At 48.2% G+C, this 23,926-nt stretch overlaps 1 protein-coding gene across 2 annotated transcripts in view; it reads right to left on the bottom strand.

Annotated features, from left to right (window-relative positions):
- The window catches only part of LOC114108606 (solute carrier family 2, facilitated glucose transporter member 5-like), a 54,921-nt gene that overhangs the window by 20,276 nt on the left and 10,719 nt on the right, over window positions 1-23,926 (bottom strand). The window contains exon 1 of one of the 2 annotated variants that reach the window (XM_027975670.2): window positions 6,752-6,866. The exons of the other annotated variant lie outside the window; for it this stretch is intronic. Within the exon in view, the coding sequence (XP_027831471.1) occupies window positions 6,752-6,784 (33 nt within the window). The 5' untranslated portion in view covers window positions 6,785-6,866. Of the gene's footprint in view, window positions 1-6,751; window positions 6,867-23,926 lie in introns of those variants that run through there. 2 annotated transcript variants of the gene reach the window in all.

The raw sequence follows: 23,926 nt of genomic DNA, 5'->3' as shown, positions 1-23,926 counted from the left end.
TGAGAAAAAGTGGTCACCCGGGCCTTGCCTAGTGCCCGGAAAGGGACATGCAAGCTAGTGACACCCCTCCCCCACCCCACAGAGCAAGGGTGGGACCCGCAAGGGCCCTGGTTAAGAGCCGAACCCTCCCTCCATCAAATGAATTAACAAACACTGTGTTCACAGGAAGTTTCTGCTGATGATGAGGAGAGCCACCGACAAGGAGCAGCGGGCTCAGGCCCCACCACTCCCTGGGGCCAGTAGAGCCAGTGGGTGATGGAAGTCAGGGAGCAGGCAATGGGGCCCAGGAGGGAAGAAGGGTTCCAGGGCCATTAGTACATGGTGTTTTCTAAAGACAGGGGTACACAGGTAGGCACACCCACCACCACCCCCAAAACCCCACTCAGTAGGTAGCATAGGGCCAACTGAGCTCATCTCCCTAAGTGCTCTGGGTAATCATTCACTCATTCATTTGACAGATTGAGCACCCGCTGTGAGTCAGGCATGGTTCTGGTCCTATGTACTAGAGAAGTAGTAGAGAACAAAGCAAAGATCCCTCCCCTGTAGCTGAAGAAGGGATAGGCTACCCACTCCAGTATTCTTGAGCTTCCCTGGTGGTTCAGCTGGTAAAGAATCCGCCTGCAATGTGGGAGACCTGGGTTCGATCCCTGGGTTGGGAAGATCCCCTGGAGAAGGGAAAGGCTACCCACTCCAGTATTCTGGCCTGGAGAATTCCACACACTGTGTCCATGGGGACACAACTGAGAGAATTTCACTTCACTTCATAGCTGTCCTATTGCTTGACTTGATGGAAGGGAGGAAGGAAGGAAGAAAAAATGTTGATTAAAATGTCTCTTCTTCCAATTTTCTTCTCAGTGAGTGAAAAACTATAAATGCACTCAGTTTCATTCATTCTGCAGGGGCGACTCCGACATTCTGCTTTGATGAGTCCTAAGATTTAAAGTCCTTAGCAAAGCTCAGCCAGGGAGCTGAGTGATGCCTTGAGTTCATACCCTAAATCGGGAGGATCTTGCCAGGCACATGACTAGACAGCTCCCTGCCTGCTTTTACAGGATCCTAGCAAAACTCATCAGAAGGATCTCAGGCTGTCAATTCTCTAAGCCTGGAGCACATGATTCAACTTCTAGTCCCTGGCTTCTTCCTTGAATTCAAGCCATAGTCACATTCTAGGGACCCTTGTGAATCAGAGCTCACCTTTTGTGGAAAAAGCAAGGACATTCTGGTAAGTCCTCACTGACTTTGCTGGTCCAAATTCCTTCCTTTGGATGAAACAGAATTATTCTTAAGGCAGGAAAAGAAAAATTTAAGGTAAAATTTTCTTTGTTGCTTGGGTCACCATCTCCTCCACTTTAGGGTGAATTGTGCATCTGTGTTACACATTAACTAGGTCCCCTTAGGAAACACAGGAATGCCTACTCCTAAATAGATAAATAAATAATTTTTTAAAAAAGCAATTTCCTCCTGGCCCCAGCAAGATAAAACCTTAGGAGATAACATTCCTTCTTCAATCCTATAAGAGGTTCACAATAGCTCTCTACTTGCCTTGCTAGACTATGTAAACCATCAATATGTGACTCTGATGTATATAACTCTCTGTCTCAGAAATTACATAATTGTGCTTTGACTTCTAACAGGAGGAAAAGTCCCCAGAGTTCTCTGAAAGGCTGTTTCCCAGGTTATAATCCTCAAGCTGGTGTGAATAAAAATTTCCATGTTTTTCTTAGATTGACTGTTGATTAATTTTTCATGGACAATGCATTAAACAAATATTTATTGACAGCCAACTATGAGCCAGGCACCACCCTACAGAATGCTGAGCAAAATGCCTGCCCCCAAGAAGACTGTGGTCCAATGGGGAGACATTTGTTTTTAAGTACTTAATAATTAAACTAGAACTGTAGCAAGTTTTATGAAGAAAATCCACAGAAGTGGTTAAAAAGGGAAGTCAGGAAGTGACTGAGAGAGGGTGGGGCTTTGGGTAGGGGAGTGACTGAGGAAGGGGCAAGAGGTGCCAGCTTTGAGGATTATTTTAGGAAGCAAAAATCAAAGGATTTGGTACTCTGTGAGAAAAATGAAAATCAAACCCACAATGTGATACTGCTGCTCACCCATTGGGATGATTAAAGCCAACAAAACAGATAATACATGTTGACAAGGACGTTGAGAACATTAGAACCCTCTCACATTGCTGGGGGAATGTAAAATGGTGCAGCCACTTTGGAAAACAGTCCAACAGTTCTTCAAACAGTTAAATGTAGAGTTAAGTATACGACCCAGCAAATCCACCCAAGAGAATGAAAACATATGTTCCCACAAACTTGATCACAAATGGTCATAGCAGCATTTTTACCATACTCAAAAAGTAGAAACAACCCAAATGTTCATGAACTGATGAACTGATAAGCAAAACGTGTAATAGTCATTCAATGAAATATTACATGTCCTTGAAAAGGAATGAAGCACTGTTACTGCCTACAAAGTGAACAGACCTATAAAATGGGCTACGTGAAAGAAGCCAGTCACAGATCACCTGGTTCAATCTGTGTGAAATGTCCAGAATAGACAGACCCACGGAGACAGAGATCAATCAGCGATTGCCCAGGGTTGAGGAGAAGAGGAGGAGATGGGGGAAATGCAGAGTGACTGTCAATAGGTACGGAGTTTCTTTTAAAGGTAATGAAAATCTTGTAAAATTGATTGTGGTGGATTTCCCTGGTTGTCCAATGGTTAAGAATCTGCCTGTCAATGCAGGGGACACAGGTTCGATCCCCGGCCCAGGAAGATTTCACATGCCTCAGGGCGACTGAACCCATGTGCCACAGCTACTGAAGCCTGCATGCCCTAGAGCTCGTGCTCTGCAACAAGAAAAGCCACCGCAATGAGAAGCCCTGGGTACCACAACTAGACTAGTTCCGGTTCACTACACCTAGAGAAAGCCTATGCACAGCAACAGAAACCCAGTGCAGCCAAAAATAAATTAAAAAAATAAGAAATATTAAAAAAATTGTTTACATTGATTATGGTGATAGTTATCCAATTCTGTGAATATATATTGAATTGTGGAAAAGTTTAAAGGGATGAAATGGTCTGGGAGTTATATTCCCAATAAAGTTATTACACTATATAAAAGAGGGGTGTAAGAGAAATTCAGAGTTTAAGCTTTCCTTTTTGTCTCTTCTTTTTTTTTTTTGTTTTACTACTTGTGAGGAGGACAAAAGGAAGAATTTGGTACCGGGTTGGATTAGGGCATGAGAGAGAGAGAGGAAGGGGCCAGACAGAATGTGCAGGTCTCCCACAAGCTTGTTAAAAATGACAAGAGGGGCTTCCTTGGTGGCTCAGAGGTAAAGAATCTGCCTGCCAGTACAGGAGACACCGGTTCGATCCCTGGTCAGAGATATCCCACATGCTACGGAGCAGCTAAGCCCATGCACCACAGCTATTAAGCCTGTGCTCTAGAGCCTGGGAGCTCCAACTACTGAGCCCACGTGCCACAGCTACTGAAGCCCGTGTGCCCTAGAGACTGTGCTCCGCAACGAGAAGCCCCTACAAAGAGAAGCCTGTGCATTGCAGCAAAGAGTAGCCTCACTTGCTGCAACTAGAGAAAAGCTCCACACAGCAATGAAGACCCAGCACAGCCAAAAAAATTAAAAGTGGCTCAACACCCTCAAGACATGAGACGGGGCTGTTGTCCGAGCCCAGGGAGAGCTGTGATTTGTGCTTTGGAGAAAAGCTAGGGGTCACCTCCCTCATGCCCACAGTAAGCTGGCTTCCTGTTTTTCATGACAGTGAGAACATTTTGAGACTGTAATAGAACAGCCACTCTAGGGCAAGCCTTCTGAGAGGGTGTGATTCCAGGTCTCTGGGAAGAAGGCCCCACCCAAACCATCCCTCTTAGGAATTTGGCCCCAATTTCTTTTCTACCATCAGAGAGACACTCTTAGCCTAAGACTTTTGCTTGTCAGGCATCTCCAGTCAGAACAAAAATAGCCCAGGAAAATAAGAGTTCCTATGAATTATTAACACAGTAAGTCACTTTATCACACTATGGAATGAATCCAAAATTTCACAAACATTCCTTGGGGTCTGAGTGCTGAGGGGAGGAGAGACAGACAAACTGGAGGTGCCCTGTCTCTGTGGGAGTTCACAGCTGCCTTTCTTGCTGCTGGCTGTGTGGTCTTGGGCCAGCTCCTACACTTCTCTGTTCCTTCATCTGTAAAATGGGGATGATGATACTGCCATCCTCACAGGATGGATGTGGGGAATAAATGAGTTCATACATGTGAAACGCTCAGACCCACAGCTGACTTGTGGTACACACTACAAGCGTTACACATTACATCAGAGGTTTGCTATCAATATTAATTATTAACGATGCAAATCAGAGGGAAGTTACTTGCTCAATGACACTCAACTAGTTGGTGGTGGCGGCATGCCACAAAAACACTCTGCTTTCATCTTCCAAAGCATTCTGGCATTTTATTTTTATAATCCATTTTATTTTGTCTTTCAGCCCAAGAATCTTTTTTTCCCTGTGGGAAGTCTTGAGGCACACCAAATTTGTGTCTTTTCTCTTTACAGGTGAGGAACCCAAAGGCCAATCAGGTTGTGGTCACATGCACAGCCACCAGGGAGAAAGAGAGCTGGGCCCTTCCCACCAGTCCAGCAGCGCCCGCACCCCCACCCCCGGTGGCAGCCCAGACTCTGTGGCCTCACTCACTGCCCCCCCACTTCTCCTCAGCTCCTAAATGCCCTCTCAGCTTTGCTTTGTGACTTGCAGGTTCTTTTTCACAGCCACCACCGGCATAGTTCTGTTTTGATGTCCCCCAGCACCTATTTACCAAAGGAGTACGTCTGCCCTCAGGAGCCTGGAAGGGGAGCAGCATGCATCCCCCGGGATGGACCTGGAGGAGGCCTCCTTCCTGGGGGGATTGCAGGAGCAGGTGACTATGATCAGCCCTTATGTTTTTGTATGTAACCGTTTAATCACCTCCTTTCAAAATGCATCGTTCATGTTCAGGGACCACCACGTGGGTCATTTCTATTATTTTGCAGCCGCACCTGGGGACACAGTTGGGTGGCGCAGTACTCACTGAAGAGATGGCACAGAAAGGACCAGGGCTTCCCCTGATCCCCTAATCCCCAAGTTCTTGTTATCTCACAGTCTCTTCTGTGTAAAATAGAGGAGATAACATTTGACCTAACATGGTCTTGTTACCGTGAGGTCCACAAGACAATCCCTGTGGAGTGACACACTGATTTCTAAAGCAGGAAATCTCATGGGCGAGGATGAGACTGGCATCCGGTGAGTAGACACCAGAGATGATGCTAAGCAACCTACAACACCCAGGTCAGCCACCACAAACCCCCTCCCCGGCCCCACAGCAAAGAACCACCTAGCTCCGAATGTCAGTAGCGCCCTGCTTTAAAGGATGATCAAAAAATAATAACATGGGGACTTCCCCGGTGGGACAGTGGGTGGGAAACTACCTATCAATGCAGAGGACACAGATTTGATCCCTAATCCGGGAAGATCCCCCATGCTGAGGAGCAACTAAGCCTATGTGATGCAACTACTGAGCCCACGCACCACAATTCCTGAAGCCTGTGTGCCTAGAACCCGTGCTTCACAAGAGAAGCCACTTCAAGGAGAAGCCTGTGCACCTCAACGAAGAGTAGCCCCTGCTCACTGCAACTAGAGAGGGCCTGTGTGCAGCAATGAAGACCCAGTACAGCCAAAAATAAATTAATTTAAAGAATAATATGTATGGGGGATCTACTCGGTGCCCAGGAATTTACATGCATTATCTCATTGAGTTGTTCCAGTAGCCCTCTGTAGTGGCAAGGCTATCATTCCCATTTTATAGATGAGAAAACAGAGGCACAAAGTAGTTAAATAACTTGCCCAAGTTCCCACAGCTAGAATAGGCTGGAGCAGAAATGAATCTCAGGCATTTCTACCTTCCAAACCCACTTTAATCTATTAACTTGAGAACATGTGTCCAACTTGCCCATGGCAAGGGTCTCATATTTATGAATAAATAGTAATTTGCACAGATATGTATCTACTCCCATCAATATAAGCAGATGCTGTTGCAATGAATAAAATGCAGACTTCTTAAAAGTGTCAGTAATTTTATGTTACCTTTCTGTCCCTATGCATTTTCTTCAATCAAAAGATAATCAAAAGTACAGAAAGAGACAATCAAAAATAACAATAGCAATTATACAGCAGCACACTTCGAGAGAAGTCCAGAAAAATCTTTTGTCTCTAAAGAAAGGGTAGGAAATCTCTGCTACCAAGCTGAGTTACATTCAAATCCTTCAACATCCTATCTTCTTTGCATACTGGCTTAGCTGATTTACCTGCTGAAAAGGTTAATGAAAATGTCCAGAAGACAAAATCAAATCAAAAAAATCTCTCAGGGGCCATGGGTAAGGATATTGTTGCTGATTTCAGAAGCCCTTCACCTAAACTTCTTAAGGAAGTTGTGCTAAATTAATCCTTTTGAGTCCCATCAATTCTGCTCTAACTACTTTGAAAAGCTGTTCCAGAAGAATGCTTCCCAAAGAACCTTTAAACCTAAAAGTCTCTAAATCTCTCCTCTCTCTAGTCCCTGTAAAGTCCAGCTGTTGGGTGAACTCTGAGGGGGAGGTCCCCCAGTGCACACGGCTTTGAAGAGCATCCCCCAGCAATGCTGAACAGATCCTGTGATGGGGCTGCTCCTCACTGCCTCCCTGACAGCACACTTACCCCTTCCCTCTTGACTGGATCTTGCGGCTCCATCTTTGCCCTGGAAGTGCAGAGTTCTGCTTGTTTCCTTTCAGCCAAAATACCAAATGCACTGTATGGCGAGAGAAGACATTCTGGATGTACTTTGGCCGAGCCAGGTAACAGCCAATAGCATTTTTATGGGCAGTCTAAGACAGAATAACCCTTTCAGGAACCCAGACGTTTGCCTTGTTTTCACTTCTTCTTTTGAAAGGAGCTGTCTGGGGTCTAGCTCAGCAAGTGGACACCCCCCAGGGACTGTAGGCACCGTGCCTTCCTCATTGGGACAGTCTGCGGTATTTTCTTACAGTGAAAGTCAGACTCATGATGAGTGACTGGAAGGGTTATTTCTGTCACAAACACATGGGAAGCAACAGGTGCCACTGACCCTACAATACTCCAGGTAACACAGGGGCAAGAGATGGGGTCATTAGTGGCTTCTCAGAAGAGATCCCTGCCAGAAATCCTGCAGCCAAGTCCCTCTGCTGGAGACTCGGCTTTTGCCCAAATTACCATGCAACACTGTTCTCGGAAAGTTTCTTATTTTTCTTTTTAAGGAACTCAGGGTGGCCAAGGGATGCGATTTTCTGTGTAATCGTCACTATTGCAAAAGCAGTAAATATTTCAAATCCCTTTATCTGCAGGGCAGGGAAAGTGAGTCACAGCTGCTCGTCTGGGTCCTCACTCATGGCCAGGTCATTGTTGGCCTCCTGCACTCAGCATGTGTTCAGCCATCATGGGGGCACACCAGGTTAAGCAGCCAAAATCCAGAGCAAAGCCTCATAACGTTTTCACCCTTACAGGGCATATTCCCTGTTTTATTTGCTGTGGCACAAACCCCACAGTTAATATAGGCACATGACCTGGTTTACCTTCAAGTAACAGTTAACTGGGGGCCCACTGTGTGTCAGGCACTGTTCTTGGCATCAGTGGCAAGCTGGGGAATTGTGCTCACATCCCTCTGTGTGGGAGGCTGCAGAGGAAAGTGACCATGTGTGTGTATGTGGTCCCTGCTTCCCCATTAACATCTGCGTGGGGTGTACTGGGGGGAAGTGGGGAGGTGGGCATTGACCATTTTCTCTCTCTAAGCTCACTTTTTGTGTTTTCCCTTCTGGGTCACAGCCCTAATACAATGATTTCCAACTCAGGTTTGGCAAGACCAGAGGTTTCCAATTATTTCAAAAGAGTTTTGAAAAGTTCTCCCAAGAAAATGCACTTTAGTCGGGGGCAGATGGGGAGGGGAGAGTGAAGAAAGGGGACAGGTTGGGGAAAACAAAAGCAATGTCAGAAGTTTGCCCTCATGGGTCATTGCCAGCCCCAGAAGAAATCAAGAGAACCACTACTTGGCCCAAAGCTTCCACTCGGCCCCCTGCGGGCCGGCGGGGAGCTGATAACTGAGAGAGGGGACACAGACCTCTCCTCTTCATGCGGCCCTGACCTCCCACCTGGAGTTGGGGTGGCGGGGGAGACGGCGGTACAGGCCTCGGATGGGGTGGGGTTGGGGGGCCTGCTCCGTAGGCCTCAGGCAGGCACCGCCGCGGCGGCGTCAGCAACGCCTCAGCGGCGGGAGCCCAGCTCACCAAGGCCTCAACGCCTCTCACCAATGCCTCAACGCTTCTCACCAACGTCTCAACGCCTCAACGGCGGCGTCACCAACGTCTCAACGCCTCAACGCTTCTCACCAATGCCTCAACGCCTCTCACCAACGTATCAACGCCTCAACGCCTCTCACCAACGTATCAACGCCTCAACGCCTCTCACCAAGGGCTCAACGCCTCAACGGCGACGTCACCAACGCCTCAGCGGCGGGAGCCCAGCTCACCAACGTCTCAACGCCTCCCACCAATGCCTCAACGCATCTCACCAACTCCTCAACGCCTCTCACCAACGCCTCAACGCCTCTCACCAATGCCTCAACGTCACCAACGCCTCAGCGGCAGGAGCCCAGCTCACCAACGCCTCAACGCCTCTCACCAACGCCTCAAGGACGGGAGCCCAGCTCGAGCCTGGAGAACGAGCTGGGTGGGGGTGGGGGGGAGGGGGCTGGGGGTAGGGGGGAGGGGGCTGGGGGTGGGGGTGCGGGTGCCGCGGGTGTGCTGAGTGCAGAACGCGGTCCCCTCCTTACCCTTGCCCAGGGATTCCCCCACCCCTGTCTGGAGCCTCTATAGCCCAGGACCCTCGAGGGCATCTGGGGACCCTGGAGGGCCTGGAACAGGATTGTCCCCGCTCAGGTCGTCTGTGTCTGTCCCCTGGCAGGTCCTTCCCGCCCCCCGCCCCGCCCCGGGCCCAGCAGCCTGGGATCCTCAGGACCCTTCAGGCCCGTGGGAGGAGGGCGGTCCTTTGGGCGTCCACGGATAATGGGGAATCAGAACGCGGACTGGCCCCCTGGTCCAAGGCGGGGACTGTCCCTGCTGTGTGGCCTGAGATGGCCCTCTGCAAGTGTCTGTGGTTTACTGAACTTTCCATGTTTATTACCAGCGAGAGCTGAAAACCGGGATTGGGAGAAGGAGACGGAGGCGTGGGGTGGGGGTTGGGGGGAAGGTGGAGGGGTGGTGTCCGGGAGCTGGGAGGAGGGGAGTGTCTTCTTTACATCACTGGCCCTTGCTCTCCCGCCCTGCTCTCCTCTCCTTCTGATCTAGGAAGGGGAACTACCGATTGAAATCCGATTTTGTCTTGGGGTTTAAAATGACAATAATAAACAACACTGACTAACCCAAGGACATTTTGCCTAATAGCACATAGCAGACCAAGGCGTGTCCTGGGAACACGTACTAATGTTTCCAAGAAACTGACCTGTGCTTGAAACTACCTTTGATGAAGAAGCCAAAGAATCATTTTTAAAGCAAAAAGGAGATAAATAAAAGAACCTATCGTATAGCACAGGAAGCTTGCAGCACTCTGTAACGACCTATATGGGAAAAGAATCTAAAAAAGATGGATATATGTATAAGTGATTCACTTTGCTTTTCAGCAGAAACTAAGACAACATTGTAAATCAACCACACTCCAATAAACATTAATTCTAAAAAGTAAATAAAGTAAAAGGGAAAAGTGGCCAGACTCAAGCTCTGCCAGGACTTTCCTGATTTTCTCTTCTCCACCTTCCATACAGTTTGATTCATTACAGGGAAATTATATTAGTATTTTATTCAGAAAAGGACCTCAAAACTAATTTTGGAGTCCTTTTCTCTAGATTAGGTACTCTCTAATCTCTCACAATGGAGAAAGTGTTTGCTAAGAATACTTGTTTGCCAAGAATTCTGACAAGAGAATTTGGGTCCCAGATCTCATTCCCACATCATTATTAACACATATTATTATTAAGCACCATTAATATAAAGTGTAAATATATCATGTGGCTAAGAACCTAGCGGGGAAGGCAGAATTTAGTCTGGTAAAACACTTGATGAATTTGTAACTATAAAAGAGCTCTCAAGAAGGGTTGGGGAGCTGGTCAGGGAAGTCTTCCCTAAAAAAGTGAGCCTGAGCTAAAGTGGGAAAGAAAGATGAATAGACCAGTGCTGAAGCTGAAGCACCAACATTTTGGCCACCTGATGTGAAGAGCTGACACGTTGGAAAAGACCCTGATGCTGGGAAAGATTGAGGGGAGGAAAAGAAGGGGTGACAGAGGATGAGATGGTTGGATGGCATCACTGACTCAATGGATGTGAATTTGAGCAGGCTCTGGGAAATAATGGAGGACAGGAAAGCCTGGTGTGCTGCAGTCCATGAGGTCCCAAAGAGTCGGACACAACTTAGCAGCTGAACAGCAGCAAACCAAAGGGGGATGAGATGGCGATGGGGTGGTGGAGAGATCCTTCCAGATAAGGAACAGTAAATGCCAAGGCCCTGTGGTAGAAGAGAAATGGCAAGGTCAGTATAGCTGAAGAGCATCAGACAGGAAGAGTGAATGAAGAAGGAGGCTGGGGAAGTGGGTTGGGCCAGACTTAGAGCCCGGCTGAGAGAGCTTGGTTTTTGTTCTAGGAGAAGAGAAAAGGCATGAGAGGAGGGAGGGTGATCAGAGCTGTGTTTTTAAAAGCTCACTGTGGCCGCCTAGAAGAGAAGCGATGCGGAGACAAGAGACCAGTGGACTTGGGGAAGAGAAGAGAGATTCATTCTTTGCTGTTGAACAGGCAAAAGATGGGCTTTCCCGGGTGGCAGCAGTGATCAAGAATCCACCTGCCAATGCAGGAGACACAAGAGACTCAGTTTCAATCCGTGGGTCAGGTAGATCCCCTGGAGGAGGAAATGGCAACCCACTCTGGTATTCTTGCCTGGAGAATTCCATGGACAGAGAAGTCTGGCAGGCTACAGTCCATAGGTCTGCAAAGAGTCAGACATGACTGAAGTGACTGAGCACAGACACAGGCAGAGATGCCAGTTGCTTGAACTGTAGGGTGGCAGAGATTAGAGAAATACATGCATTTGAGAGAGATTTAAGATGGAAATTGACAAAACTTGATGACTGACACCAAAGGGAATTGAGAGGATCTTTGTATTACTGTTGTAATACAAACAAAAAATAAAAATGGTCTTTCTGAAAATGAAGCTTTTCAGAAATTAAAAAGAAAAAGTTTATATGCGAAAATTTAACTGTTATGCTCCGAGCCCGTATTTCCAAACCGACCGAGAGCAAGTCCACCACAGTATTGCAAACGCAAGAAGGGAGTTTGTTTATTTCTAGCGCGCTAGGGCCCAAGTCTCATCCCACACAAGGGAATCTGACAAGAGCCATGAACAAAGGAGTATGGCGGCTTATATACAGGCAGTTCTTTGTCTCCGTTACAGGAGTAGCTGGCGTTACATGATTGGCCAGGCAGGATGAGCACATATCCTGTCTCTTTCTGGTAAACATGACTCAGGTCCTAGAGACCGTCGTTTGGTACCTAACATTCCACCCCTGTCCTTAGATCATATAGAGGAATCTTCCTCTCGGTCCTGAGACACAGTTTGATATTGTTGTCGAAGCACAAACAGCTGTACTGTATTTATGCGTTCCTTTACAAAGGCTACAAGTCTATTGATAATACATGGGCCGACGGTAAGCATTAGTAATAGTACTAGCAGGGGTCCTAACAAGGTGGAGATTAAGGTAGTCAGCCAAGGGGATTGTTGAAACCAAGATTCAAACCATCCCTGTTGAGCCTCACGTTCTCGTTTACGTTGGGCTAGTCCTTCTCTCACTTTGGCCATAGATTTTCTAACTATTCCTGTATGATCCACAAAGAAACAGCACTCTTCTCCTAGGGCAGCACAGAGTCCCCCTTGTTGCAGAAAAAGCAGATCTAATCCCCTCCTGTTTTGCAGAACTACTTCAGATAGAGAAGTTAGAGACGATTCTAAATGACTAATAGATTGCTCTATACAGGTAATGTCTTCATCTATGGCCGCTCTCAGGGAGTTAAATCCTTGGCCTTGCAGGGACAGAGCTGTTATTCCGGTTCCAGCCCCGGCTATTCCAAGACCGAACATAGTTGCTATAGTTATGGTGGTAAGAGGTTCCCTCTTAACTTTGTAAGTTCTTTTTGGAGGAATTAGAGTTAATTTCTGGGCCCAATAATCATATATTGCTTTTTTTGGTCGGTACAGAATCTTTGGCATGACAGCCACCATAACACAGAATTCTTCTTTGGGGTCAAAGATTGAGCTATGCAGACATGGAGTTAGCCCCGTGTGTGAACAGACCCAACATCTCCCCATTTGAGGTATTAACCATTTGGCTACAGGCAAATCATCAGGCTCGACGACATGCACACAAAGTGGAGGCTTTGCTGGTAACACCGTGCCCATGCATAAGCCCTTTCCCCATACCTCTTTCATCGTCAGACCCACCTTTCGGTCCCCCCAGTGACACTGAGGAGGATCGGTGCTGTTGGCCAAGTCATAAGAGGCATTGAGGCCTACTGCTTCGTAATAAGGGGGAATTAAGTTGGAACATAACCAACAAGATTTAGTTGCCTCAGGATGGGTCTGATTCAGGGTGGCATAAGCTGCCCTAATCAGCTTCCATAGGGGATCTATTTCAGCGAGTGCTTCTGCTTCGGGACTCACTGCCAAAGATGTTGGCATGGAAGTCGTTAGGCGGGGGGTTACAGCCAGCTTTTTTTACTTTGTTGGGCCCGATACTGTGTACAAGAATTGGCTCTAAGACCTGGCTCACTACTATAATCCCTTTCCCATCAACCCCAAACCATCCTGATTCCCTCGTCTGTAGCCCCCAAGATAGGCCAGAGATCCAGGTCCCCTCTTTTTTGCTTTTTTCTGGATTGAACCTTATTCTGACTTGTGCATAATTGCAACTTTCACAGCTAAATGTTGGATCTCCGAGGACCCTAGGGAGGGGCTTGGCGAATGAAAAATTAAGTAAATCTCGATTTCCTACTTCCCAGTGCCGAGGTCCCTCATTAGAAGTAACACAATCCCAAGTTTTACAATAAGAGTCTTGTGCCCCCCCACAGGTCTTCCAGTCATGCCTGGGTGCGCCTGGGCATGCCCAGAACCCTTGTTCTCGGAGATAACCCCTAGCCCAAGGCACATTTACCATCGGCTTAAGGTCAAAGTACAAGTCTGGCCACCATGTGTTTGGTGGATGTATTGCAGTAGCGGAGTTTAGCACCTCTCGTGTTAGTCCATTTTGCAGCTTCCAGGTGATTTTGATGGGTTGATGCGGGTTCACGCTGGCAACTCCGGAGCAGAGTAACTGGGTCATCCACAAGAGGGCCCAGCCGAGTTGTCCTGGTCCTATTGGCGCCTTCGAAGCTTTAGCCTCAAGGGGTTGGATGGGTGCAGAGATGCTTCCCATTTTTTCTTAGCGTCTTCTTGCTCTGCTGAAGCAGCTGGGCGTACGTGGTTGCAATGCACCCAAGGCCCGATACCGTCAACCTTTAGGGCAGTTGGGGTGGTAAGAAGAACAACATAAGGACCCTTCCATTTGGGTTCTAGTGCATTGGTTTGGTGCCTTTTGACCCATACCCAGTCTCCTGGGCCAATGTCATGTGAGGGAATAGTTCCCTTATTTTGACCCACATGTATTTCCTGGAGCAGTTTCCAGACACGAGAGTGCACCTTGCTTAAGGCCATCAAGGCCTCTTGGAGTTGCCCCAACGTGGGAGGCGGTAGTTTCTTCCCTTCAAATATTGGACATACAGGGGGAGGTCTCCCATACAGAATCTCAAATGGGGTCAGATTAAGTTGATAAGGAGTATTACGCGCACGGAAGAGGGCGAAGGGAAGGAGGGTCACCCAGTCCCCGCCAGTCTCTATAGCCAATTTAGTTAAAGTTTCTTTTAGAGTCTGATTCATTTTTTTTACTTGCCCTGAGCTCTGTGGACTGTATTCACAATGTAACTTCCATTTAGTCCCCAGGGCTAGGGCAAGGCTCTGAACTATTTGACTCACAACAGCAGGTCCATTATCAGAGCCGATGGTCACTGGCAGGCCAAACCTGGGAACTATTTCTTCTAAAATCTTTTTGCCACTATCATCGCGGTTTCTCCCTTTGTAGGAAAAGCCTCCACCCACCCTGAGAAGGTATCCACCAACACTAACAAGTACCGGTAACCATACTTGCCTGGCCTTACCTCGGTGAAATCTATTTCCCAGTGTTGCCCTGGTCCTTCTCCCCGATACCTCAGTCCTGCATGTTGTCCTTTTCCTGGCCTCATCTGTTGACATGCCTTACAAGCATGCACTATGTTCTTTACAGTTGTCTGGTGCCGGGGAAATCGCAGGCGCGCAGTTTGAAAGAGCATCAGAGTCTTCTTTTCTCCCAGATGAGTAGACAAGTGCAAATGCTCACATAGTTGCCGTCCCAACTGAGCAGGGAGTATCAAGTAGCCGTCTGAGTCTCGGTACCATCCATCTTTATCTTTTTGAAGGTTGGTGCGTTTTTGGATCCAAGCAAAGTCTGTGGATGAATACACAGGGGTTGGGGGCAGAGTTCCCATACCTGGAGGTGGAAGTCCGATCACCAACACAGGGGTGATGAAATCTTTATCAGCTACTTTTCGAGCTGCCAGGTCTGCGGCACGATTCCCTTGTGCCGTGGGGCTGTCACCCTTCTGATGTCCAGGTACGTGTACTATTGACACAGCCCGAGGCATCTGTACAGCCTCTAAAAGTCTACGGATTTCAGGCAAGTTTTTAATTTTTTTTCCTTTAGCTGTCAAAAACCCTCGTTCCCGATATATCAGGCCCTGGATGTGTACCATGCCAAAAGCATAGCGACTGTCAGTGAAAAGAGTTATTCTTTTTCCTTTGGCTCTCTCTAATGCTTGAATCAGGGCAATTAACTCTGCCTTTTGTGCTGAGGTATCCGGGGGAAGGGCCTCTGCCCATATCGTCCGTCCAGAGTCATCTACTACTGCGGCTCCGACCCGTCTCTGTCCATCTTTTACATAACTGCTGCCGTCTGTGAACCATTTCAGCTCACTGTTATCCAGTGGAGTATCGGTTAAGTCCTTTCGCATTGCTGTTACCCCGGCCAGTATCTCATCACAATCATGGAGGGGGCTATTTTCCCCCGGATTGGGCAAAAGAGTGGCCGGATTTAGAGTGCAGGGCATTTGGAAATGAATCCATGGGGTGTCAAGTAGCAAGGCCTGGTAGTGCGTCAAGCGGGCATTAGAAATCCATTTACCTGGGGGCTGCTTTAAAACTCTCTCTATGGCATGAGGAGTGTAGACCAAGAGTCTCTGTCCATAAGTCAGTTTATCAGCATCGTGGACTAAGAGCGTGGTGGCCGCGATGATACGGAGGCAAGGTGGCCATCCGGCTGCCACTGGGTCCAGTCTCTTGGAAAGGTAAGCTACAGGTCGCTTCCATGGTCCCCATCTCTGTGTTAGTACCCCTTTTCCTATCCCCCGCTTTTCATCTACAAATAATTGGAAAGGCTTAGACGGATCAGGGAGGGCAAGGGCAGGAGCTTCTAGCAAGGCTCGCCTGAGCTCTTGGAAGGCCTCTTTCATTGGCTCAGTCCGTTTCCAGTCCTTGTTTTCTTTGGTCCCCTCATATAGGGGCCTGGCCTTTTCTGCAAACCCCAAGATCCATAACCAGCAATATCCCACCATTCCCAGAAATTCTCTCACTTGTCTAGGGTTAGCTGGCTCAGGGATCTGGAGGATGGTTTCTTTCATAGCCTGTGTTAGCCACCTCTGGCCCTGTTTTATCTTATAACCGAGGTATGTAACCTCTTGCTTGGCAATCTGGGCCTTTTTGGCACTAGCCCGGTAACCTAAAGTCCCCAAGGTTTGGAGAAGGTCACCTGTTGCCTCTTGGCACTCTTTCTCTGTAGCCGCTGCCAGCATAAGGTCATCAACATATTGTAATAAAACAATGGTAGGGTGTTCAACCCCGATAATCACGGAGGTCTTCGTCCAGGGCCTCATTAAATAACGTGGGCGAGTTTTTGAAACCCTGTGGTAAGCGAGTCCATGTCAGCTGCACAGGGGACTGACCACCGTCTTCCTGCCATTCGAAGGCAAAGATCTCTTGGCTTGCGGGGGCAAGAGGCAAACTGAAAAAGGCATCTTTTAAATCTAAAACAGTGTACCAAATGTAGTTTGGAGGCAAGTTGCTTAGCGATGTATAAGGGTTAGGAACCATAGGATGAATATCATTCACCCATTTGTTGACTTCTCGTAGATCTTGAACTGGTCTAAAATCAGTTCCCCCAGGCTTTTTCACAGGCAACAGGGGAGTGTTCCATGGGGACCGGCATCTTTTTAGGACCCCAGCATCTATGAGGTGTTGTATATGCGGAGTAATTCCTTGTCGAGCCTCTTGACTCATGGGATACTGTCGTACCCTCACCGGGGAAGCACTGGCTTTCAGTTCCACAATGATAGGGGGCCTCTGTTTGGCTAGTCCCATTCCTGCAGTTTCAGCCCAGGCCTGAGGGTATCTTTGAACCCATGGTTGTACTTCGGGGCTTATTGTCGCTGGGGCCTCTGGCAAGTAGAGTCTGTATTCATCTTTTAATGCCAGAGACAAGACCTGAAGAGGATGCCCGGTCCCATCTAAAACTGACACTTGTCCGTGGTCGAAATGAATTTGGGCATTTACTTTAGACAGTAAATCCCTTCCCAACAAGGGCGCTGGACACTCAGGTATCACCAGAAAAGAATGGGTTACCTGGTGGGCCCCCAAGTTCACATGCCGTTTTGTAGTCCATCTATATCGTTTAGTCCCGGTTGCTCCCTGCACCCAGCTACTTTTCTTAGACATGGGTCCATCTTTTTGGTTTAAGACTGAGTATTGGGCTCCCGTGTCCACCATGAAGCCAACCGGTTTCCCCTCCAGATTTATAGTTACCCAGGACTCGGGGAGGGGCTTTGAGCCCAGACCCCCCTAGTCGCTATCCTCACCCGCGTAGAGGATATGACTGTCTGGAGAGGGAGTCTCGTTCTTGGGGTTCTTGGGCCCCTCTTTTAGATTTTTCTTGGGGCATTTATCTTTCCAATGTCCAAACTCTTTGCAAAACGCACATTGGTTTTTCTCAAGCTTACGCCTTGTCATTTTTTCTTCAGTTTTTGAGTCCAATTTTTTTCCTTTCTGGAACCTGTTTTTGTTTTCAACCCCAGCAAAAAATATCTGGGCTGGCTCTTTTTGATTTTTACGGTTTTCTTCAGCTCTAAATTCTCTTTCTTTTCTTCTAATGCGGTCCTCTCTCTCTTCTGGGGTCTCTCTATGATTAAAAACTCTCTCGGCTGCCCTCACTAGATCTTGCAAGGATTGTTCATTTAACCTCTCTATCTTTTGTAATTTTCTAATATCAGGGGCTGCTTGATTTACAAATGCTAACATAACTGCCACTCGTGACTCATCTGCCTGTGGGTCCATAGGGGTATACTGTCTAAAAGCTTCCATTATCCTTTCAAGGAAGGCTGCTGGGCTCTCATTTGGTTCCTGCCTCACTGAATTTATTTTGGCCAAATTAGTTGGCTTTCTGGCGGCAGCTCTAAGGCCGGCCATAAGAGTCTGACGGTATACCCGGAGACGCTCCCTACCTTCAGCGCATTCAAAGTCCCAGTTGGGTCGCACTAAGGGGAATCCCTCCTCAATGAGGTTAGGCTGTATTGTGGGCCTCCCATACAACCCTGGCACACTCTTTCGAGCTTCTGACAGGATCCGCTCGTGCTCTTCTGTAGTGAAAAGCACCTGTAACAGTTGCTGACAATCATCCCAAGTGGGATTATGAGTAAAAAGGATAGACTCTAAAAGATCAATAAGACCCTGTGGTTTTTCAGAGAAGGAGGGAGTCTGGGTTTTCCAGTTGTACAAATCACTAGTGGAAAAGGGCCAATACTGATATGTCCGCTCTCCACCCTCTCTGGCTGGTCCCGCCTGGACCGGAAATGCGTGAACAGTGGAGGAGGGGACTTCTGGGTCTTCTTCCGCTACGTTGGCCATTTCTCTTGTTTTTTCCCTGAGTTCCCTGGGCGGGGCCCCCTTCTCTGGGATGAGCTGAAGGCTCGGTTCTCCTCCTGGCTTCTCCCAATGAAACCTGTGGAAGCAAGGGCAGATGTGGATCTGCATACGGGGGTGGGAACAATTCGGTCTCCATATCTATCAGATTAGGATACAGAGAAGATTCCTGGAATACCAGCTTTGGTCGATTTTCATCCTTTTTTTCTTCTTTTTCTTTGGAAGCCTTCATTACTAGCACCTGTGGGCTTGGCGAGGTTGGAGTTGGGGAAGAGGGACGGGGAGGTTTAGGAGGAGCGAGAACAAAGGGTTTAAGCCATTCCAGCGGGTTCCTCACTAGATCCTGCCAGACCAGAATGTAGGGCATCTGATCTGGGTGCCCGGCAGGACTAGGAGTAAGCACCCTCTCTTTAACTGCCTGGATAATTTGGGGATTGAAGGTTCCCTCTTGCGGCCATCCGACGTCAAAGGTGGGCCACTCAACAGAACAGAAACTCACCAGTTTGCTCTTCTTTACCAATAACGAAAGATTCTGAGCTCTAGACTTGAAATCAGAGAAGTGGTTAATCATAAGAGATAAAGGAGTAGAAGTTGTTTGTCCCATGATCACAGAAAAGTACACTGGGAGCCAACAGAGCACACAAAGAGCAGCGCAGACACCACAAATAGACAAACAGATAACAAACACAAGGTGGCCACCGACAATGCACTCAATCTTACCTGCAGGATGTTCACAGAGCCAGCTGCCTCCCCAGCACGAAACCAGGCCCCAGCCTTATGCTGACTTAATCCAGTAACCAGAGCCAGCTGCCTACCCAGCACGAAACCAGGCCCCGGCCTTACGCTGACTTGCATCTGCACTTTACAGCCAGATGCCTCCCTAGTACGATACCAGGCCGCGGACTTAATCTGGGTTTCTGCAACATTAGCACCGGTGCTCAGAGCTCTTATCTCCTAACGAGGTTACTCCCTCTACCAGGAGAGTTGTCTTCCCTGGCGGGACGGAGATCCCGGACAAGCCCCCAGATGTTATGCTCCGAGCCCGTATCTCCAAACCGACCGAGAGAGCAAGTCCACCACAGTATTGCAAACGCAAGAAGGGAGTTTGTTTATTCCTAGCGCGCTAGGGCCCAAGTCTCATCCCACACAAGGGAATCTGACAAGAGCCGTGAACAAAGGAGTATGGCAGCTTATATACAGGCAGTTCTTTGTCTCCGTTACAGGAGTAGCTGGCGTTACATGATTGGCCAGGCAGGATGAGCGCATATCCTGTCTCTTTCTGGTAAACATGACTCAGGTCCTAGAGACCGTTGTTTGGTCCCTAACAGTAACCAAGATGTGAAATGTTGAATTAGCATCACACAGCAGGGTGGCAAATCCCTGGGCTGTTCTTGAAACTGAATAGGACCCTGTGCAGCTCCTGGGCACAAAAGCCTTTCTATGTACCCCATTTCTTGTTTGTAAGGAACAGACTCCAACCTCCATGACTTTCCCTGAGTCCCAAAGGGTAGAACTGAGCTGTTGCTAATCTGGGAAGGGAGGGAAAGTAGAGACAAGAGAAACAGCCAACAAATAACAATACAGCCTTGGGGTAGGGTCCTGGTTCTGCCTCAAGGGATACACATAATGATATCTTTAAACTCTTTGTAGAACCCAAACTCCACAACAAATGAAGATGTCAGCATTCTTCATTCCAGAGAAGCTCTCAAGATTAAAGGAACCACAGAAACCCATCAGATTACAGAGACTAAAAGATAGCTCCTCTAGGCCTTCCTGCGCCTGCGCACCCAAGCTCCCCGGGTTGCTCTTCCCAGCCGCCGGCCCTGGCCTCGGGCATCGGTGGCTCCTCCCAGCTGCCGCCCCTGGCCTCGGGCTCAGAGTGGCTCCTCAGGGTCACCACCCCTGGCCTCGGGTGCGAGGTGGCTTCTCCCACCGCCCCTGACCTCGGGACGCAAGGTGTATCCATCCGGCCGCCCCTGACCTTGGACGCGGGTTGTCTCCTCGCGGCCGCCACTGACCTCGGACGCGAGGTAGCTCCTCTCAGCCGTTCCTGTGCCATCCCAGTCTGGCACTCTAGGCTGCTGCTCCTGACCTTGGACGTGGGTAGCTCCTCTTGGCCCTGGCAGCCACCTGCGCTTAGTGTGTGAAGTCAAGTGGGCCTTAGAAAGCATCACTACCAACAAAGCTAGTGGAGGTGGTGGAATTCCAGTTGAGCTGTTTCAAGTCCTGAGGGATGATACTGTGAAAGTGCTGCACTCAATATGCCAGCAAATTTGGAAAACTCAGCAGTGGCCACAGGACTGGAAAAGGTCAGTTTTCATTCCAATCCCAAAGAAAGGCAATGCCAAACAATGCTCAAACTACTGCACAATTGCACTCATCTCACATGCTAGTAAAGTAATGCTCAAAATTCTCCAGGCCAGGCTTCAGCAATACGTGAACCGTGAACTCCCTGATGTTCAAGCTGGTTTTAGAAAAGGCAGAGGAACCAGAGATCAAATTGCCAACATCCGCTGGATCATGGAAAAAGCAAGAGAGTTCCAGAAAAACATCTATTTCTGCTTTAATGACTATGCCAAAGCCTTTGACTGTGTGGATCACAATAAACTGTGGAAAATTCTTCAAGAGATGGGAATGGCAGACCACCTAACCTGCCTCTTGAGAAATATGTATGCAGGCCAGGAAGCAACAGTTAGAACTGGACATGGAACAACAGACTGGTTCCAAATAGGAAAAGGAGTACGTCAAGGCTGTATATTGTCACCCTACTATTTAACTTCTATGCAGAGTACATCATGAGAAACGCTGGACTGGAAGAAACACAAGCTGGCGTCAAGATTGCCGGGAGAAATATCAATAACCTCAGATATGCAGATGACACCACCCTTATGGCAGAAAGTGAAGAGGAGCTAAAAAGCCTCTTGATGAAAGTGAAAGAGGAGAGCAAAAATTTGGCTTAAAGCTCAACATTCAGAAAACGAAGGTCATGGCATCCAGTCCCATCACTTCATGAAAATAGATGGGTAAACAGTGGAAACAGTGTCAGATTTTATTTTGGGGGCTCCAAAATCACTGCAGATGGTGACTGCAGCCATGAAATTAAAAGACGTTTACTCCTTGAAAGAAAAGTTATGACCAGCCTAGATACCATATTCAAAAGCAGAGACATTACTTTGCCAACAAAGGTCCGTCCAGTCAAGGCTATGGTTTTTCCTGTGGACATGTATGGATGTGAGAGTTGGACTGTGAAGAAGGCTGAGCACCGAAGAATTGATGCTTTTGAACTGTGGTGTTGGAGAAGACTCTTGAGAGTCCCTTGGACTGCAAGAAGATCCAGCCAGTCCATTCTGAAGGAAATCAACCTTGGGATTTCTTTGGAAGGAATGATGCTGAAGCTGAAACCCCAGTACTTTGGCCACCTCATGCGAAGAACTGACTCATTGGAAAAGACTCTGATGCTGGGAAGGATTGGGGGCAGGAGGAGAAAGGGACGACCGAGGATGAGATGGCTGGATGGCATCACGGACTCGATGGACGTGAGTCTGAGTGAACTCCGGGAGTTGGTGATGAACAGGGAGGCCTGGCGTGCTGCGATTCATGGGGTTGCAAAGAGTCGGACATGACTGAGTGACTGAATTGAACTGAGTTTAAAGGAGTTTAGGCACACACTCTAATTTTATCAGCAATCCCCTCCTTGAACTATTGCTGTAAAACACATCATCCAGTGCTCCGGGGTTGGGACTCAGTTTGTGAAGGGCATGAGTCCTCTCTGTCCCTCTTTGCCTGGCAAAGCAATAAAGCTACTGTTTTCTACTTCACTCAAAACTGTCTCTGAGATTCAGCACTAGTGCAGAGGCCAAATATTAGGCATCATTCTGAGATCAGATGATGATACCAGGGCTTCAGAACAGTGCTGATGTCATCTCTACTAGGAATGTTCTGGAGTATTTAAAGTTTTGTTGTGGGCCTTTATCGCAGAAACTGCTGTAGGTTCCCTAGTGAAAAGTGAACACTCAGTCGTGTCTGACTCTTTGCGAGCTATGGACTGTATCCTGCCATGCTCCTCTGTCCGTGGGATTCTTCAGGCAAGAATATTTGAGGAGGTTGCAACACCTTCCTCCAAGGGATCTTCCCGATCCAGAAACTGAGCCCGTGTCTCTTAGGTTTGCTGCATTGGCAAGTGGATTCTTTACCACTAGGGCCACCTGGGAAGCCTATATATATGTGTGTGTATGTGTCAGCCACTCAGTCGTGACTGACTCTGCAACCCTGTGGACTGTAGCCCACCAGGCTCCTCTGTCCAAGGGATACTCCAGGCAAGAGTACGTTAGTGGGTTGCCACATATATAAGCATATATATATATATATATATATATATGCCTATGTATACATATATATAAGCGCTTATGTATATATATGTGTGTGTATAAACAAATGGGTTTTTGCTTTCAAGATGGCAAAGTAGAAGGACATGCACTCATTTTCTCCTGTTGAGAACTCCAAAATTACAACTCGCTAATGAACAATCATCAACAGGAGAATGTCAGAACCCACCAAAAAAAGATACCCATGTCCAGGGGCAAAGAAGAGCCCCAGCAAGACCGTAGGAGGGGTGAAATCACATTTAGAATCAAATTCCATACCCCCCAGAGACACTCCAAAAGTGAAAGTTGCTCAGTTGTGTCTGACTCTTTGCGACCACATGGTCTATGTGGTCCATGGAATTCTCAAGGCCAGAATACTGGAGTGGGTAGCCTTTCCCTTTTCCAGGGGATCTTTCCAACTCTGGGATTGAACCTAGGTCTCCCACGACTTCCCTGGTGGCTCAGACGTTAAAGCGTCTCTCTACAATGCGGGAGACCTGGATTTGAGCCCTGGGTTGGGAAGATCCCCTGGAGCAGGAAATGGCAATCCACTCCAGTACTATTGCCTGGAAAATCCCATGGACAGAGGAGCCTGGCAGGCTGCAGTCTATGGGGTCGCAAAGAGTTGGACACGACTGAGCGACTTCTTCACTTCACTCCCACGTTGCAGGGATTCATTACCAGCTGAGCCATCAGGGAAGCCCAAGAATACTGGAGTGGGTAACCTATCCCTTCTCCAGTGGATCTTCCCAACCCAGGAATTGTAACAATGTCTCCTGCATTGCAGGTGGGTTCTTTAGCAACTGAGCTATGAGGGAAGCTCAGATGCTAGCAGGGCTCAAACAAAATCTTGTGCGCACCAGGATCCAGAGACCCCCCAAGACTGAGCCAGACCTGCCTTTGAGTGAGTGTCTCCTGTGGAGGTATGGCTCAGCAGTGGCCTGCCACAGGGGCAGGGGCTCTGGGTGCAGCAGACCTCGGTGTGGCATACGTCCTCTTGGAGGAGGCTGCCATTAACCCCACCAGAGAGCTGCTGAGCAGACGAACTTACACAGGACTAGGGAAACAGACTCCTGTGTCTCGTGCACACCAGGACCCAGGAGAAAGGAGCAGCGACCCCACCGAAGACCAACCCAGACTTGCCTGTGAGTGTCCAGGGGTCTTCGGCGAAGCCGTGGGTCAGAGGTGGCCTGCTGCGGGGTCGGGCACCGAGTGCAGCAGAGTGTGGGGAGGACCTTGTGATGGAGGTCACTGTTATCTTCATCATCTCCACCATAGTTGGGTCTCAGGTTAAACGGCAGGGAGGGAACACAGCCCCCCCCCACCAACAGACAGTTGAATTAAAGATTTACTGAGCACAGCCTTGCCC

The sequence above is a fragment of the Ovis aries genome, chromosome 12 (genome assembly GCF_016772045.2).
Source record: "Ovis aries strain OAR_USU_Benz2616 breed Rambouillet chromosome 12, ARS-UI_Ramb_v3.0, whole genome shotgun sequence".
NCBI lineage: Eukaryota > Metazoa > Chordata > Mammalia > Artiodactyla > Bovidae > Ovis > Ovis aries.
This window is presented reverse-complemented; position numbering and strand designations above follow the sequence as displayed.